The sequence below is a fragment of the Haliotis rubra genome, unplaced genomic scaffold, assembly GCF_003918875.1.
Source record: "Haliotis rubra isolate DU_JTF1 unplaced genomic scaffold, ASM391887v1 Scf446, whole genome shotgun sequence".
Taxonomy (NCBI): domain Eukaryota; kingdom Metazoa; phylum Mollusca; class Gastropoda; order Lepetellida; family Haliotidae; genus Haliotis; species Haliotis rubra.
In genome coordinates, this window is record NW_025767131.1 from 262,325 (window position 1) to 279,684 (window position 17,360).

At 40.9% G+C, this 17,360-nt stretch overlaps 1 protein-coding gene and 1 long non-coding RNA gene across 2 annotated transcripts; both read right to left on the minus strand.

Moving 5' to 3' along the window:
- Window positions 1-642: 642 nt before the first annotated feature.
- On the minus strand, window positions 643-3,813 carry LOC124289644. The gene is made up of 3 exons (XR_006901726.1): window positions 3,575-3,813; window positions 1,004-1,135; window positions 643-758 (listed from the first exon to the last, which is right to left on the minus strand). It is a non-coding gene; the product is annotated as an uncharacterized LOC124289644 (long non-coding RNA).
- A 3,292-nt stretch (window positions 3,814-7,105) lies between these two features.
- LOC124289652 (scavenger receptor class F member 2-like) lies at window positions 7,106-14,780 on the minus strand. Its single transcript, XM_046726256.1, has 6 exons — window positions 14,460-14,780; window positions 13,277-13,408; window positions 12,681-12,818; window positions 11,427-11,558; window positions 9,732-9,995; window positions 7,106-7,296 (listed from the first exon to the last, which is right to left on the minus strand). Exons 1-6 carry the CDS (start codon window positions 14,746-14,748, stop codon window positions 7,106-7,108), a joined length of 1,146 nt encoding a protein of 381 aa, XP_046582212.1. The 5' UTR covers window positions 14,749-14,780.
- Window positions 14,781-17,360: the final 2,580 nt, after the last annotated feature.

Sequence of the window (17,360 nt, forward strand, 5' to 3'; positions counted from 1 at the left end):
GCAGCATTTACATTCTTGAAGAAATTATAAAATCATCCAAAGTCACGTTGGCATTTTCTACTTTTCTGTCTTTAAAGAACTTCCAAAATGCTGAAGGATCATTCTTTGCAATGCGTGAAAAAATATTTTTAGTTTCAACAACAAACTTTCTATATTGCCATTTAACAGTTTTCTTATATAAACGATTACATTTCTTAATATTTTCTTTATCAACTCCTGATCTAGTCTTCTTATATTTCCTTCTTAGTCTTCTATATAAAAAACAACAAAAAACATTGCTTCAGGAGTCATAGCGCGTTCCCTGCAAGGCAACTGCAAGCGCTGAAATCGTGCTAATATGTCTGTGAGCAGCAAGTCAAAGCCTGTAAGCGCGTTCTCTGCAAGCTGTGCACGAAAACTGTGGATAGTCGAAACTCACATTGAAATCGTGTTAATATGACTGTGAGTTGATACTGAGAGTTAAAACTGTAAATGATAAAAATGCTTCAACTTACAGTGTCCGCAGTTTCTGAAGTAGGTCACCCAACCCGGTGATGAATACGATCGAGCTTCTGGGCTGAGTTCAAACCAGGCTTCATCACACATATGACAATACTTGTTTGTTACATCGTACTCCGCGTTCTTACACAGAAACCCCGTTTGTCCTGTGCATGTCTTCCAGCAATCTTCAACAGTTGACGTAGTTGCAGAGGCAACGTTACAATAGTTAACACCAACGCCGCCGTGGCCGGTGTAGGTATCTCCGTAAACTGTGCAGACTGAATGTCAAGAAAAACACACATTTTCAATTTGTTCAAAGTGAGTGAGCGAGCTTGGCTTTACCCCTCTTTAAGCAATATGACGGCGGGGGACACCAGAAATGGGCATCACACATTGTACCCATGTAGGTAATCGAATCTAGGTCTTCATCTAGACGAGCTGATGTTTTAACCACTAGACTATCCTACCGGCCCCCTTGATACTGGTAACTAAGTTCAGTAATATTGTTCTTTAATGTACTCACATTGCACACATTCGTTGGTGGAAGAGTTGAATGAGTAGCCAATATCGCATACACAGGTTCCACCTCTACAGATGAAATTGGGTGCTGAGCAATCTCCGTTACTGCTGCAAAGTTGTCCGAATAATTTGCTTGCTGAAAGCCAAGGAGACAGAGCAGATCAATGTCAATGGTACACTACCTTCCTTCATCGACCGTGAACACAACCGTCCGCTTTCCAAGGTTATTTTTAACCAACCAATCAAAACTCGCCCTGTTCCCAACGAGCGGGAAACCTGCTGTTGCTCTGACCAATAAGCGCTCAGGTCACATCATGTAAAAAGAAATATTTGTGATGGAACCTTTGCGGGCATCTACTCTCTCATTGTTTCACTATGAGGGTTTGTGCGTATTTGACATCCATGAGTATTAAACGACCTGATTAATGACTGTCACACCGCGTAGCCGTCTTGTGCATTAAGAGGATATGGGTCGGATCCAATAATTATTGAAACTAGAAATGTAAAATGTTATGCTTTCATATAACGTCCTATGCATTCATGAAACTATGAAGCTATCAAAGTACAAAACCTTGTCAATATTCATGAGCAGTCATGGCCAAGAAAAAACCCCGTACTCTATCCTCACACATAATGACATATACTCACACAAAGTCAAGTCAATAATACACTGGGCCATATAGTACGAGTCATAATATTTCGTCAATGACATGTTCTCTATATGTCTTTTTCAAAAGTTTCGAAAGGAATGAATTTGTTTAGCTTTGATCAGACGGGGCGGCGGGGTAGCCTAATGGTTAAAGCATCCGCTCGTCTCGCTGTAGACCCGGTTTTGGACGATCCTTTACGTCACCTCTGAACACATGCTTCCTCCAAAGTCGAGATGAACTACTAAAGTTGAACTTCTTTGATGGGCATTTTAGAAGTTGAGTTGATGAAGAATGATGACAATTGTTATGGATATACAACTTCTTTTATTGTGAAAGGCGACGTTTCGACATAGATTCTAATGTTGTTGTCAAGCAAGATCACTTGCTTGCCATCATATATCTTCCGAAAGTCTACGTTTTGCCATGTCAAACAAGTTATGTTTTTGTACTGCCGTCTTTTAAATCAGTTTGGAAAACTGAATGCAGATATTGAATTTAGGAAAGTTTTACCACAATGTAATTGGCGCCTTCGCAGCACGAAAACGTGCGTCCATAGGTTTTGTGGATATTGTGTGACGCACGTGCATTCAAATATGCTAGAGTATGATCAACTATTTGGACAAAATTTTAATCGCCCTTGGGTTCAGCTGGTGCCTAATTAATGTCCATACATGTATGAAGGAAGTCAACTGTGACACAAGCTGAATTGGGTGTAGCTTGAGGTGTAGCGTTGACATTTAGAAACAACTGTCTCTGCCGGTTCATCAGAATTGTGAAGAATTTGGTCAATGTACGGATTTCTTGTAGATTCACCTGAACAAACACCGGATCAGATCTCTGAGTATGGGATATGGCTTCTGACTCCTTGCAATAACGTTCCTGTCGACGTCGATAGACACACTATAAAATTTTAGTCGCAAACTAAACATTATAACGAACTATAATATTAGCAAACTAAAATGTGTTGTGTAACCGTTGTTTACGGTACTTACATTTTCTTGCACACAGCATGGTACATTTCATGAACGTTCACTATTAATCACTGATAGTAATGTTACAAAATGTATTTTTTCGCAATAGACAGCAATAACTTTGCGAGTGTGTGGATAAACTGGTAGCTGCGCTCTTCGTTCTCACGATACTTATTCTTTGTTGTCCACATTGATTTACCGTCCATTTGTGATCGAACGGTCTGACCTTGACCTTCATTTACAGTGCGATTTACTGTTTACCTCGTCTAAAATGTCTGCTGTAATCATTGCAGTAACTTTGTTCCATGTACATGTCTTGTGATGCTCTTATTTTCACATAAAACATTGACAACAATATGGCTACGCGTTTCTTTTTTTGAGAATTATATATCAGAACTGAGGATAATGGCACTTCAATAAGCGGCGTTCTTCGTTCTTAACATACTGATACGTTGTTGTACACATTGATTTGCCGTCCATTTGTGATCGACTGGGTTGACAAATATTACACCATCAATATCTAATTTCTACATGAAATAGCATATTATCAACCTCTTAACTATTTTTGGTTTCTCCTCCAATTGCCTTTAAAGAACAAGGTACGCAACTCACCTGTTCACAAGATTGACGGTGTTCGGATAACAAACGGGTTACCCACAACCAGCAGGATCAACTGAGCAGGATCATTCAAAGGAAATGTCCCAACTAACAGAAAGCATTGGTTCAGGAGTCATAGCGCGTGTCCTGCATGGTATCTGCAAGCGCTGAAATCGTGCTAATATGACTGTGAGCAAGTGAAAGCCTGAAAGCGCGTTCTCTGCAAGTTGTCCACGAAAACTGTGGATACTCATATTGAAATCGTGTTCATATGACTGTGAGCAAATCAACGCCTCTTGATGCTGAGAGTTAAAAGTGCCAAAAATACATGTAAATGATAAAAATGTTTCAACTTACAATCTCCACAGTTTCTGAAGTAGGTCACCCAACCCGGTGATGAATACGATCGAGCTTCTGGGCTGAGTTCAAACCAGGCTTCATCACACATATGACAATACTTGTTTGTTAAATCGTACTCCGCGTTCTTACACAGAAACCCCGTTTGTCCTGTGCATGTCTTCCAGCAATCTTCAACAGTTGACGTAGTTGCAGAGGCGACGTTACAATAGTTAACGCCAACGCCGCCGTGGCCGGTGTAGGTATCTCCATAAACTGTGCAGACTGAATGTCAAGAAAAACACACATTTTCAATTTGTTCAAAGTGAGTGAGCGAGCTTGGCTTTACCCCTCTTTAAGCAATATGACGGCGGGGGACACCAGAAATGGGCATCACACATTGTACCCATGTAGGTAATCGAATCTAGGTCTTCATCTAGACGAGCTGATGTTTTAACCACTAGACTATCCTACCGGCCCCCCTTGATACTGGTAACTAAGTTCAGTAATATTGTTCTTTAATGTACTCACATTGCACACATTCGTTGGTGGAAGAGTTGAATGAGTAGCCAATATCGCATACACAGGTTCCACCTCTACAGATGAAATTGGGTGCTGAGCAATCTCCGTTACTGCTGCAAAGTTGTCCGAATAATTTGCTTGCTGAAAGCCAAGGAGACAGAGCAGATCAATGTCAATGGTACACTACCTTCCTTCATCGACCGTGAACACAACCGTCCGCTTTCCAAGGTTATTTTTTAACCAACCAATCAAAACTCGCCCTGTTCCCAACGAGCGGGAAACCTGCTGTTGCTCTGACCAATAAGCGCTCAGGTCACATCATGTAAAAAGAAATATTTGTGATGGAACCTTTGCGGGCATCTACTCTCTCATTGTTTCACTATGAGGGTTTGTGCGTATTTGACATCCATGAGTATTAAACGACCTGATTAATGACTGTCACACCGCGTAGCCGTCTTGTGCATTAAGAGGATATGGGTCGGATCCAATAATTATTGAAACTAGAAATGTAAAATGTTATGCTTTCATATAACGTCCTATGCATTCATGAAACTATGAAGCTATCAAAGTACAAAACCTTGTCAATATTCATGAGCAGTCATGGCCAAGAAAAAACCCCGTACTCTATCCTCACACATAATGACATATACTCACACAAAGTCAAGTCAATAATACACTGGGCCATATAGTACGAGTCATAATATTTCGTCAATGACATGTTCTCTATATGTCTTTTTCAAAAGTTTCGAAAGGAATGAATTTGTTTAGCTTTGATCAGACGGGGCGGCGGGGTAGCCTAATGGTTAAAGCATCCGCTCGTCTCGCTGGAGACCCGGTTTTGGACGATCCTTTACGTCACCTCTGAACACATGCTTCCTCCAAAGTCGAGATGAACTACTAAAGTTGAACTTCTTTGATGGGCATTTTAGAAGTTGAGTTGATGAAGAATGATGACAATTGTTATGGATATACAACTTCTTTTATTGTGAAAGGCGACGTTTCGACATAGATTCTAATGTTGTTGTCAAGCAAGATCACTTGCTTGCCATCATATATCTTCCGAAAGTCTACGTTTTGCCATGTCAAACAAGTTATGTTTTTGTACTGCCGTCTTTTAAATCAGTTTGGAAAACTGAATGCAGATATTGAATTTAGGAAAGTTTTACCATAATGTAATTGGCGCCTTCGCAGCACGAAAACGTGCGTCCATAGGTTTTGTGATATTGTGTGACGCACGTGCATTCAAATATGCTAGAGTATGATCAACTATTTGGACAAAATTTTAATCGCCCTTGGGTTCAGCTGGTGCCTAATTAATGTCCATACATGTATGAAGGAAGTCAACTGTGACACAAGCTGAATTGGGTGTAGCTTGAGGTGTAGCGTTGACATTTAGAAACAACTGTCTCTGCCGGTTCATCAGAATTGTGAAGAATTTGGTCAATGTACGGATTTCTTGTAGATTCACCTGAACAAACACCAGATCAGATCTCTGAGTATGGGATATGGCTTCTGACTCTTTGCAATAACGTTCCTGTCGACGTCGATAGACACACTATAAAATTTTAGTCGCAAACTAAACATTATAACGAACTATTATAATAGCAAACTAAAATGTGTTGTGTAACCGTTGTTTACGGTACTTACATTTTCTTGCACACAGCATGGTACATTTCATGAACGTTCACTATTAATCTCTGATAGTAATGTTACAAAATGTATTTTTTCGCAATAGACAGCAATAACCTTGCGAGTGTGTGGATAAACTGGTAGCTGCGCTCTTCGTTCTCACGATACTTATTCTTTGTTGTCCACATTGATTTACCGTCCATTTGTGATCGAACGGTCTGACCTTGACCTTCATTTACAGTGCGATTTACTGTTTACCTCGTCTAAAATGTCTGCTGTAATCATTGCAGTAACTTTGTTCCATGTACATGTCTTGTGATGCTCTTATTTTCACATAAAACATTGACAACAATATGGCTACGCGTTTCTTTTTTTGAGAATTATATATCAGAACTGAGGATAATGGCACTTCAATAAGCGGCGTTCTTCGTTCTTAACATACTGATACGTTGTTGTACACATTGATTTGCCGTCCATTTGTGATCGACTGGGTTGACAAATATTACACCATCAATATCTAATTTCTACATGAAATAGCATATTATCAACCTCTTAACTATTTTTGGTTTCTCCTCCAATTGCCTTTAAAGAACAAGGTACGCAACTCACCTGTTCACAAGATTGACGGTGTTCGGATAACAAACGGGTTACCCACAACCAGCAGGATCAACTGAGCAGGATCATTCAAAGGAAATGTCCCAACTAACAGAAAGCATTGGTTCAGGAGTCATAGCGCGTGTCCTGCATGGTATCTGCAAGCGCTGAAATCGTGCTAATATGACTGTGAGCAAGTGAAAGCCTGAAAGCGCGTTCTCTGCAAGTTGTCCACGAAAACTGTGGATACTCATATTGAAATCGTGTTCATATGACTGTGAGCAAATCAACGCCTCTTGATGCTGAGAGTTAAAAGTGCCAAAAATACATGTAAATGATAAAAATGTTTCAACTTACAATCTCCACAGTTTCTGAAGTAGGTCACCCAACCCGGTGATGAATACGATCGAGCTTCTGGGCTGAGTTCAAACCAGGCTTCATCACACATATGACAATACTTGTTTGTTAAATCGTACTCCGCGTTCTTACACAGAAACTCCGTTTGTCCTGTGCATGTCTTCCAGCAATCTTCAACAGTTGACGTAGTTGCAGAGGCGACGTTACAATAGTTAACGCCAACGCCGCCGTGGCCGGTGTAGGTATCTCCATAAACTGTGCAGACTGAATGTCAAGAAAAACACACATTTTCAATTTGTTCAAAATTGAGTGAGCGAGCTTGGCTTTACCCCTCTTTAAGCAATATGACGGCGGGGGACACCAGAAATGGGCATCACACATTGTACCCATGTAGGTAATCGAATCTAGGTCTTCATCTAGACGAGCTGATGTTTTAACCACTAGACTATCCTACCGGCCCCCTTGATACTGGTAACTAAGTTCAGAAATATTCTCTTTAATGTACTCACATTGCACACATTCGTTGGTGGAAGAGTTGAATGAGTAGCCAATATCGCATACACAGGTTCCACCTCTACAGATGAAATTGGGTGCTGAGCAATCTCCGTTACTGCTGCAAAGTTGTCCGAATAATTTGCTTGCTGAAAGCCAAGGAGACAGAGCAGATCAATGTCAATGGTACACTACCTTCCTTCATCGACCGTGAACACAACCGTCCGCTTTCCAAGGTTATTTTTAACCAACCAATCAAAACTCGCCCTGTTCCCAACGAGCGGGAAACCTGCTGTTGCTCTGACCAATAAGCGCTCAGGTCACATCATGTAAAAAGAAATATTTGTGATGGAACCTTTGCGGGCATCTACTCTCATTGTTTCACTATGAGGGTTTGTGCGTATTTGACATCCATGAGTATTAAACGACCTGATTAATGACTGTCACACCGCGTAGCCGTCTTGTGCATTAAGAGGATATGGGTCGGATCCAATAATTATTGAAACTAGAAATGTAAAATGTTATGCTTTCATATAACGTCCTATGCATTCATGAAACTATGAAGCTATCAAAGTACAAAACCTTGTCAATATTCATGAGCAGTCATGGCCAAGAAAAAACCCCGTACTCTATCCTCACACATAATGACATATACTCACACAAAGTCAAGTCAATAATACACTGGGCCATATAGTACGAGTCATAATATTTCGTCAATGACATGTTCTCTATATGTCTTTTTCAAAAGTTTCGAAAGGAATGAATTTGTTTAGCTTTGATCAGACGGGGCGGCGGGGTAGCCTAATGGTTAAAGCATCCGCTCGTCTCGCTGGAGACCCGGTTTTGGACGATCCTTTACGTCACCTCTGAACACATGCTTCCTCCAAAGTCGAGATGAACTACTAAAGTTGAACTTCTTTGATGGGCATTTTAGAAGTTGAGTTGATGAAGAATGATGACAATTGTTATGGATATACAACTTCTTTTATTGTGAAAGGCGACGTTTCGACATAGATTCTAATGTTGTTGTCAAGCAAGATCACTTGCTTGCCATCATATATCTTCCGAAAGTCTACGTTTTGCCATGTCAAACAAGTTATGTTTTGTACTGTCATCTTTAAATCAGTTTGGAAAACTGAATGCAGATATTGAATTTAGGAAAGTTTTACCATAATGTAATTGGCGCCTTCGCAGCACGAAAACGTGCGTCCATAGGTTTTGTGATATTGTGTGACGCACGTGCATTCAAATATGCTAGAGTATGATCAACTATTTGGACAAAATTTTAATCGCCCTTGGGTTCAGCTGGTGCCTAATTAATGTCCATACATGTATGAAGGAAGTCAACTGTGACACAAGCTGAATTGGGTGTAGCTTGAGGTGTAGCGTTGACATTTAGAAACAACTTCCTCTGCCGGTTCATCAGAATTGTGAGGAATTTGGTCAATGTACGGATTTCTTGTAGATTCACCTGAACAAACACCGGATCAGATCTCTGAGTATGGGATATGTCTTCTGACTCTTTGCAATAACGTTCCTCTCGACGTCGATAGACACACTATAAAATTTTAGTCGCAAACTAAATATCATAACGAACTATAACAATAGCAAACTAAAATGTGTTGTGTAACCGTTGTTTACGGTACTTACATTTTCTTGCACACAGCATGGTACATTTCATGAACGTTCACTATTAATCTCTGATAGTAATGTTACAAATTGTATTTTTTCACAATTGACAACAATAACCTTGCGAGTGTGTGGATAAACCGGTAGCTGCGCTCTTCGTTCTCACAATACTTATTCTTTGTTGTCCACTTTGATTTACCGTCCATTTGTGATCGAACGGTCTGACCTTGACCTTCATTTACAGTGCGACTTACTGTTTACCTCGTCTAAAATGTCCGCTGTAATCATTGCAGTAACTTTGTTCCATGTACATGTCTTGTGATGCTCTTATTTTCACATAAAACATTGGCAACAATCTGTGCTACGCGTTTCTTTTTTTGAGAATTATATATCAGAACTGAGGATAATGGCACTTCAATAAGCGGCGTTCTTCGTTCTTAACATACTGCTACGTTGTTGTACACATTGATTTGCCGTCCATTTGTGATCGACTGGGTTAACAAATATTACACCATCAATATCTAATTTCTACATGAAATAGCATATTATCAACCGCTTAACTATTTTTGGTTTCTCCTCCAATTGCCTTTAAAGAACAAGGTACGCAACTCACCTGTTCACAAGAGTGACGGTGTTCGGATTACAAACGGGTTACCCACAACCAGCAGGATCAACTGAGCAGGATCATTCAAAGGAAATGTCCCAACTAACAGAAAGCATTGGTTCAGGAGTCATAGCGCGTGCCCTGCAAGGTATCCTCAAGCGCTGAAATCGTGCTAATATGACTGTGAGCAAGTGAAAGCCTGAAAGCGCGTTCTCTGCAAGTTGTCCACGAAAACTGTGGATACTCATATTGAAATCGTGTTCATATGACTGTGAGCAAATCAACGCCTCTTGATGCTGAGAGTTAAAAGTGCCAAAAATACATGTAAATGATAAAAATGTTTCAACTTACAATCTCCACAGTTTCTGAAGTAGGTCACCCAACCCGGTGATGAATACGATCGAGCTTCTGGGCTGAGTTCAAACCAGGCTTCATCACACATATGACAATACTTGTTTGTTAAATCGTACTCCGCGTTCTTACACAGAAACCCCGTGTGTCCTATGCATGTCTTCCAGCAATCTTCAACAGTTGACGTAGTTGCAGAGGCGACGTTACAATAGTTAACACCAATGCCGCCGTGGCCGGTGTAGGTCTCTCCGTAAACTGTGCAGACTGAATGTCAAGAAAAACACACATTTTCAATTTGTTCAAAGTGAGTGAGCGAGCTTGGCGTTACCCCTCTTTAAGCAATATGACGGCGGGGGACACCAGAAATGGGCTTCACACATTGCACCTATGTAGGTAATCCAACCCGAGTCTTCCTCTTGATGAGCGAACGCTTGTACCACTAGGCTACCCCACCGCCCCTATTTGTTCAAAGACTACATATACAGATACAACTTAACTGGATAGGTGAAGTTGTAGAGATGTTGGAGAAGTATTGCCAAAGGGTTATTGTTTTGGTGCTTGTTAAACGCTTCCCAATGTAAAATCCGACGGTGGTTTTCAAACACAAACTAGTGTGGAACACGTAGTCAAGCGTTCCGACCTGAATCCAGTCAAGCCAGAGACCCGTGAAGATCCGGGATAGAATTGGTCTCTAGTGATCCTTTCTTGTCGTAAGAGGCAACTAACGGGATCGGGTGGTCAAGCTCGCTGACGTGGTTGACACATGTCATCGTATCCCAATTGCTGTTGATCGCTGAATTGTCTGGTCCAGACTAATTATAGTGAGTGAGTTTAGTTTTACGCCGCTTATAGAAATAGTCCTGCAATATGACGGCGGGGGACACCAGAAATGGGCTTCATACATTGTACCCATGTGGGGACTCGAGCCCGGGTCTTCGGCGTGACGAGCCAACGCTTTAACCACTAGGCTACTCAACCGCCCGATTGTTTACAGACTGCCGCCATGTAGCTGGAATATTGCTGAGTGCGGCGTTATACAACGATCAATCGATCAACCAGCCAAGTCAGCAAGCCTGACCATCTAGTCGCCTCTTACGACAAGTGCCAGTGTACGTTATTAACTCTTGTATGTGAAGGGAATTAACTTCAAAGTTGTAATTTGTGAAATTCACCACTGATGGATTGGTTATAAACGTTCTTGGAACACTTAAATTTAAAATGACGCACAAAAACATTTTTATGTATGACCTGTTATGAAATTTAACAAGATCTACATGTCCACCCAAACAATAAATTTTAATTTGTATCTTTACCTAATGGTAATTTTGTGTTTTGATAGTGACTTCCAATTCAGAAAGTCTATTCGTGTACCACCCGGTGTCGGCCTTCTTTTGTACGTGGGTATATCAGTATAAACTGGAATGTGTTATGTATAGTTGGTTGGTTGTTGTTTTACGCCACACTCAGCAATATTCCAGGTATATGGCGGCTCTCTGTAAATAATCGAGTCTGGACCAAACGATCCAGTGATCAACATCATGGGCATCGATCTACGCAACGCGGATACGATGACACGTGTCAACCAAGTCACCCGATCCCGTTAGTCGCCTCTTACGACAAGCATGTGTTACTAAAGACCAATTCTAACCCGGATCTTCACGGGTATATTATGCATACTCGTTAGGAAACACCTACATTGGTCGCATCGGTTTTCTTCTCTATTAAAACTGTATCCGACATCACAGGCACAGCTGCCACTGAGGCATGTTGAGTTGACAACAGAGCAGTCTGAGTTTGAGCTGCAAGTAGTGCTGTGAAGATCGGGCGCTGAAAGGTAGAGTGAGTGAGTGAGTTATATCAAGCAATATTCACCAGTAGTATTCATAATATGTCACAATTACCATGACTACGTCTATTACAGAACTCCTTTGTTACATTATCTACATGATCACATTATCTATATGATCACATTATCTATATGATCACATTATCTACATGATCACATTATCTACATGATCACATGATCACATTATCACATGATCACATTATCTACATGATCACAGTATCTACATGATCACATTATCACATTATCTACATGATCACATTATCTACATGATCACATTATCTACAGTTCAATTTGTACGAAAGTTCTGGAAACTCCAGATTAGCTTTCTTTGAAACATTTCTAATAAATTTACATATTGCTTCTTTAACCTGTTCCGATAGCTATTGGCGGTGAGGTCAAAACGACAAACTGGTAATAGGACTTAAATTTCCCTGTCATCAATTTGCTGTCTCGTCATATAGCCCCAGAGTGGACAATCCAGGCGGAGGTGTATGTTGTACTAGATACAGATATATCCAGCACACCCAGTGGACCTAAATATAATTCACTTCAGACATTCCAATACAGAGTGGGCAATACATCGAGGTCTATGTAGTAGCAGATTCACATATATCCAGCATATATCATGCGGGCCTAGATTAATTCCTTGAAACATTCCAGGTATTGTCTTCACGTCATTCCATATGGTCGCCGGGTAGCCTGCTCATCACGCTGAACACCCAGGTTCGAGTCCCCATATGGGAACAATGTGTGAAGCTCATTCCTGGTGTCCCCCGCCGTGATATTGCTGGAATATTGCTAAAAGCGGAGTAAAACCATAATCATTCATTCATTTACGCTTTTACTTCCTTATGACAGTAAGTCTAAACGTAAAATAACTCATGGTAACATTACGTTGCTTTCGTATTGTATATGCGATTTGGGGGACGGAGACCCCTTCATACAATGCATATGGGCATACTTGTTCTGATTCTGTTTCCACCAATAGCAACATCAGGCAAAGACTTAAGCCACTGCTTTTATGCCAAGTCTGGAAAACATGGTTTAAGTAAAATAAACAAAAACGTTAGATAGATATATTAAATCATTAAAATATTACTTACATTTAGTGCACTGGTTCACAGAACGCTTGTATGTGTTGCCATAGTTACAAGTACAACGGGAGGTGGAGCTTTTACAGACAGAATTAGCCACGGAACAATCGGAGTCCACGGTGCATGGGTCGTCCAGTAGGTTTGGTACTATAGTGAACAAAAGAATAACATGAGACATCAACGTTCAGGAACGTTCAACTTAAATTTCGCCGACTCTTCTATTACATTAGGGGCGGTATGTGGTTAAAACGTTCGCTCGTGTCGCCGAAGGCCAGGGTTCGATTCTGCACATGGGTACAATGTGTGAAAAAACCCCGCCGTGATATTGCTTGAATATTGCTAAAAGAGGCGTAAGACTACTCTCACTCACTCACTCCATTACAAGAAATTATGATAACAGTATTAAGTTGGCGGGTAACTGAATTTGACGAAGACGTTAACATGTGTAAATATCCGATACCCATAAACAACCTCTACCAGGCGCTACTGATCAAAATCAACATGTTCCCAGAACAATAAAGGTTTCCGGGTCATCTGAGGCTACGTATATATAAACTTTGTACTGTGCAAGAATAGAAAGTTAATGTCAGGAAAAGAATTCCTACACTCAATGCATGTATTGGCTTTGTTGTCGTAGTTGTAGAACACCGCGCAGTCACAGACACCGTTGCTACAGACACCACTAGTGAAATGACAGTCGGCATCAATGGCACATGGATGACCAATGGCGTGAGGTGCTGAAAAAATACATACACTTGAATCAAAGACTGACCACAGGATCAATCACATCTATTAATTGTATGAATTCGTGTCGGATGTCAACATGGAACATTCTGTTTAATATAAGCTATTTGTTATAGTTGACAGGCTTCATTTTACGAGTCAGTGACTATGACAATGGCTATGACTGTGAGTTTATGGCTATGACAAAATATCCAGTCATATAATCTAAAGAGGATCAATTCTAACTGTGCCACTATGCATGCTAATGTTTCTGACATGTTTCGTGGTGAAATCAGAAACATCTACATTGTACATGTACTTTGTGCGACGTCATTAGGAGGAAAGCAACGTCATTAAGAGGAAAATGAAGCGGCGTCATTAGGAGAAAAGCGACGTCATTAGGAGGAAAGCAGCATCATTAGGCGGAAAGCGAAGTGGCGTCATTAGGAGGAAAGCGAAGCGGCGTCATTAGGAGGAAAGCGGCGTCATTAGGAGGAAAGCAGCGTCATTGGGATGAAAGCGACGTCATTAGGAGGAAAGCAAAGCGGCGTCATAGGAGGAAAGCGGCGTCATTAGGAGGAAAGCAGCGTCATTAAGAGAAAATGGGTGAAGCCGATTTCCGGCTTCCTCTCCGTGAGGGTGCTGCAGTGTTGCTAAAGTAGCACCACTCACTCGCTGTATCATGTACTGAACACAGGAAAAGATATAACCTGTTGGGAATTTGTCTCATTAACCTGCTGTCATAACATACTAATACTAATACTGTCATAACATACTTCTCATCACTTGGTTGTCGTCTACACTGACTCAATGCTTTATGCAATAAACAAGTGAGTTGTTATCATACAGTTAGTATTATCTCAATTACCGTTAGTGTCCGCCATGTAGCTGGAATATTGCTGAGTGTGGCGTAAGACTAAACTCACTCACTCAAACCACCGTTAGTGCTTTTGCAAAAAATAATTGGCAAATAAATTCAAAATTATACAGATTTAAAGTAATGTTCCTTCCTTTCTTTCGAGGATTCTACAGAGATTTGCAAAAACGTACAACATGACGCTTTACCTGCACAGGTAAGGTATGTTCTTGCACCATCTTGATTCACGGCACCCATCCTCGTTGGTGTCGACATGCTGCCGCTATACCCAATACACGTCTGCGTTGCACGGTTGTAGGTGAATGAACGGCACTGGACACTCATGTAACACTCTGAACTACATTCTGCTACTGTTACAGACTTGGTTCTTGTCCAGACTTGGTATAATGGACTGATATGATCATTAAATATAGGATATGGGATGGCTGTACACTGTCCACACGCCAGTGAATGAACAGACTCTAGCATAATCAACATTGTTGCAAATATATACAACACGTCTTGATATATCGCCATCTCTGATTTCATCTGCCCACAGTGAGTGTGGCTAGCTCTGCGTTTATAAATTCTACTCCCGATTCGTCTCATTACTAAGGGACTAAAGGCCCGCGTGCCATTGATTATATCGCTTTCATTGACAGGACGGAGTTAATTTATCATGAAGTCTGAGAGAACGTCGTTTTGATTTATGATCTGTGACAAGTTTTCTTCACACTCATACGACCTGCCATTGTATTTATAAAGTCAAAAGAATGTTTTTGATAGAAATTTGGAAGAAGAATCTCACCCTCCATCCATTATGAGCATGTACATGTAGCCGTGGGGAACAAAAATATACCTACATATCTATCTTCAGAGGTGGGGTGGGGTGAGGTGAGGTGATATCGGGTTTAACGTCGTACTTAAGATTATTTCTCTCATATGACGACGTGCATGCGTGTGTATGTATGGCTGCTTGTACTAGCCCAGCTGGTTTTATAGTGCTAGCCCACTGAGATACCATGCCGCAGTGAAGCATGAATGCCCCACTCAAACACATCATACTGACTCCGAGCCGACCAGTCCTTGATGTACCCATTAATGCCGAGCGCCAGGCAGGGGCCAACAAGTACCATATTTTAGCATCTTTTGGTATGACGCGCCCGGGGATAGAACCCGCGACCTTTCACTCTCCGGGCAGACGCTCTAACTACTACACCACGGAGGCGTTCATATCTATCTTCTGAGTTCAGGATACATTGTTAAAAATGAAAGCAATGTTATATGACGTTTACCGAGAAAACAATGTGTGAAATGCTGGACTCTCTCCTTGATAAAATCTTTGTCGAATTTGGGGGTAAAACATTTCGCCATGAAGTAGGCATCCCCATGGTCACCAATTGTGCTCTCCTCCTTGAGGATTTGTTTCTTTATGCATATGAATACGAATTTCTGTTTGGGTTGGCAAAATCTAAACAAAGTAATTTGGCCAAGAAGTTTAACTTTTATAAGCTTTAAGTACATCGATGGTGCAATATTGTTCATTAACCATCAAATAGCCATTTGCTTTCCACTAACTGACCCACCTGGACTTGAAATTAAGGAGACAAGTGAGACCGCCTCAACTGTTTCATGTTTAGATCTATGCATAGAGATTCAGAGTGACAAAATACTCTCCACAAACTGTATGACAAAAGGGATGATTTCAACTTCCCAATAGTCAACTTCCCTTTCATGTCGAGCAATATTTCAACAACTCCAGCCTTTGGTGTTTACATTTGAGGTACAATCGAGTGTGCTCTTTTTATCAGGATTTCAAAGGGCGTCACACAACGCTTCCTCACCACATAAACGCTCTAATAAAACCCGAGAGCTAGCTGTGACACATCAGAACGTGGTAAAATACTGTCCACAATCAGAGCTTGAAGTCACTGATTGGTCATTAAAGAGATTAAAGTAATCAATGACATGTCCAAACGGCAACAAGAATGGACACCCCCTTTAATGATGCTTATAGAATGTTAAGCAATGTCACCACTGTCAAATGATGTTAGTGACCCATGACGTTTTGCTTTAACAATTGCCAAGCTCTGTTATGAAAACACCGTGCCAAATTCATTTGGAAAAAAAAGCTTTGACCGTAACCATTTCGTTACCCTCTGTAACGAGATCCAACCGTTTGAATTGTCTTCAGCGTTAATCGCGACCATAAAAGCTTTTCCTCGCGGCTTGCTTATGTAATAGTGAAGTCATTGTGATTGTTGTAAGAACTTTTCCCGGTCCGGAGAGGAATTTTGAGGTTCGATCCCCGCCTGTCGTATACCAAAAGATGATAAGAAGACGTTTCCCCATCTGGTGCTCGTCAATAGAAGCATCACAAGTAGGTCCAGAAACTGTATAATTTGTTCTGTGTATGGTATTCATGGGAAACTGAGATAGATAATGCGAAAAAACGCTTGTACACAAAAGACTGAAGTGTTTAAATCATTTGAAGGCACGCAAGTAATATGTTCGTTGTAATGCATTATGTTTCACCTGTGCATAAACGTCGAATACAACTGATAAGATTCAATATCCATTATCTGGTCTTAATGTAGGAAGAGATCGTATATAAGCGTTTTACCATTTACTACAACCTTAAATCATGACTTGGGTGCATGGGTTTGGATTAATTTCAAGTATTTCAATTACATTATGGATTAATATTTTGAGATTCGGAGATTCCATCAATTCTAGCAAACCTGGATTTCAAGAATAACTAACTAGGCATTGCAGAACCTCCACCAATAGGCTCATGGCGTCTCTAAACCTCAAAGTCTGCCAGAAGTGTTAACGTTAACTACATTAAAAATAATCGACAGAGATGGAGGTATTAGCAAAACGTGGGTAGAATACACCAGCACACACGTCAGCTTGTGCGTCCAACCTTATTCCGATGACACTCTACTGCCTCCTGTTGTATCCATTGTGTCGTAGCGTACAAGTGCACAATGTTTGTGAGGGAGTGAGTGAGTCAGGTTTTACGCCGTTTAGAGCACTATTCCAGCAATTTCACAGCGGGGGACACCAGAAATTGGCTTCACACATCGTATCTATGTGGGGAATCGAAC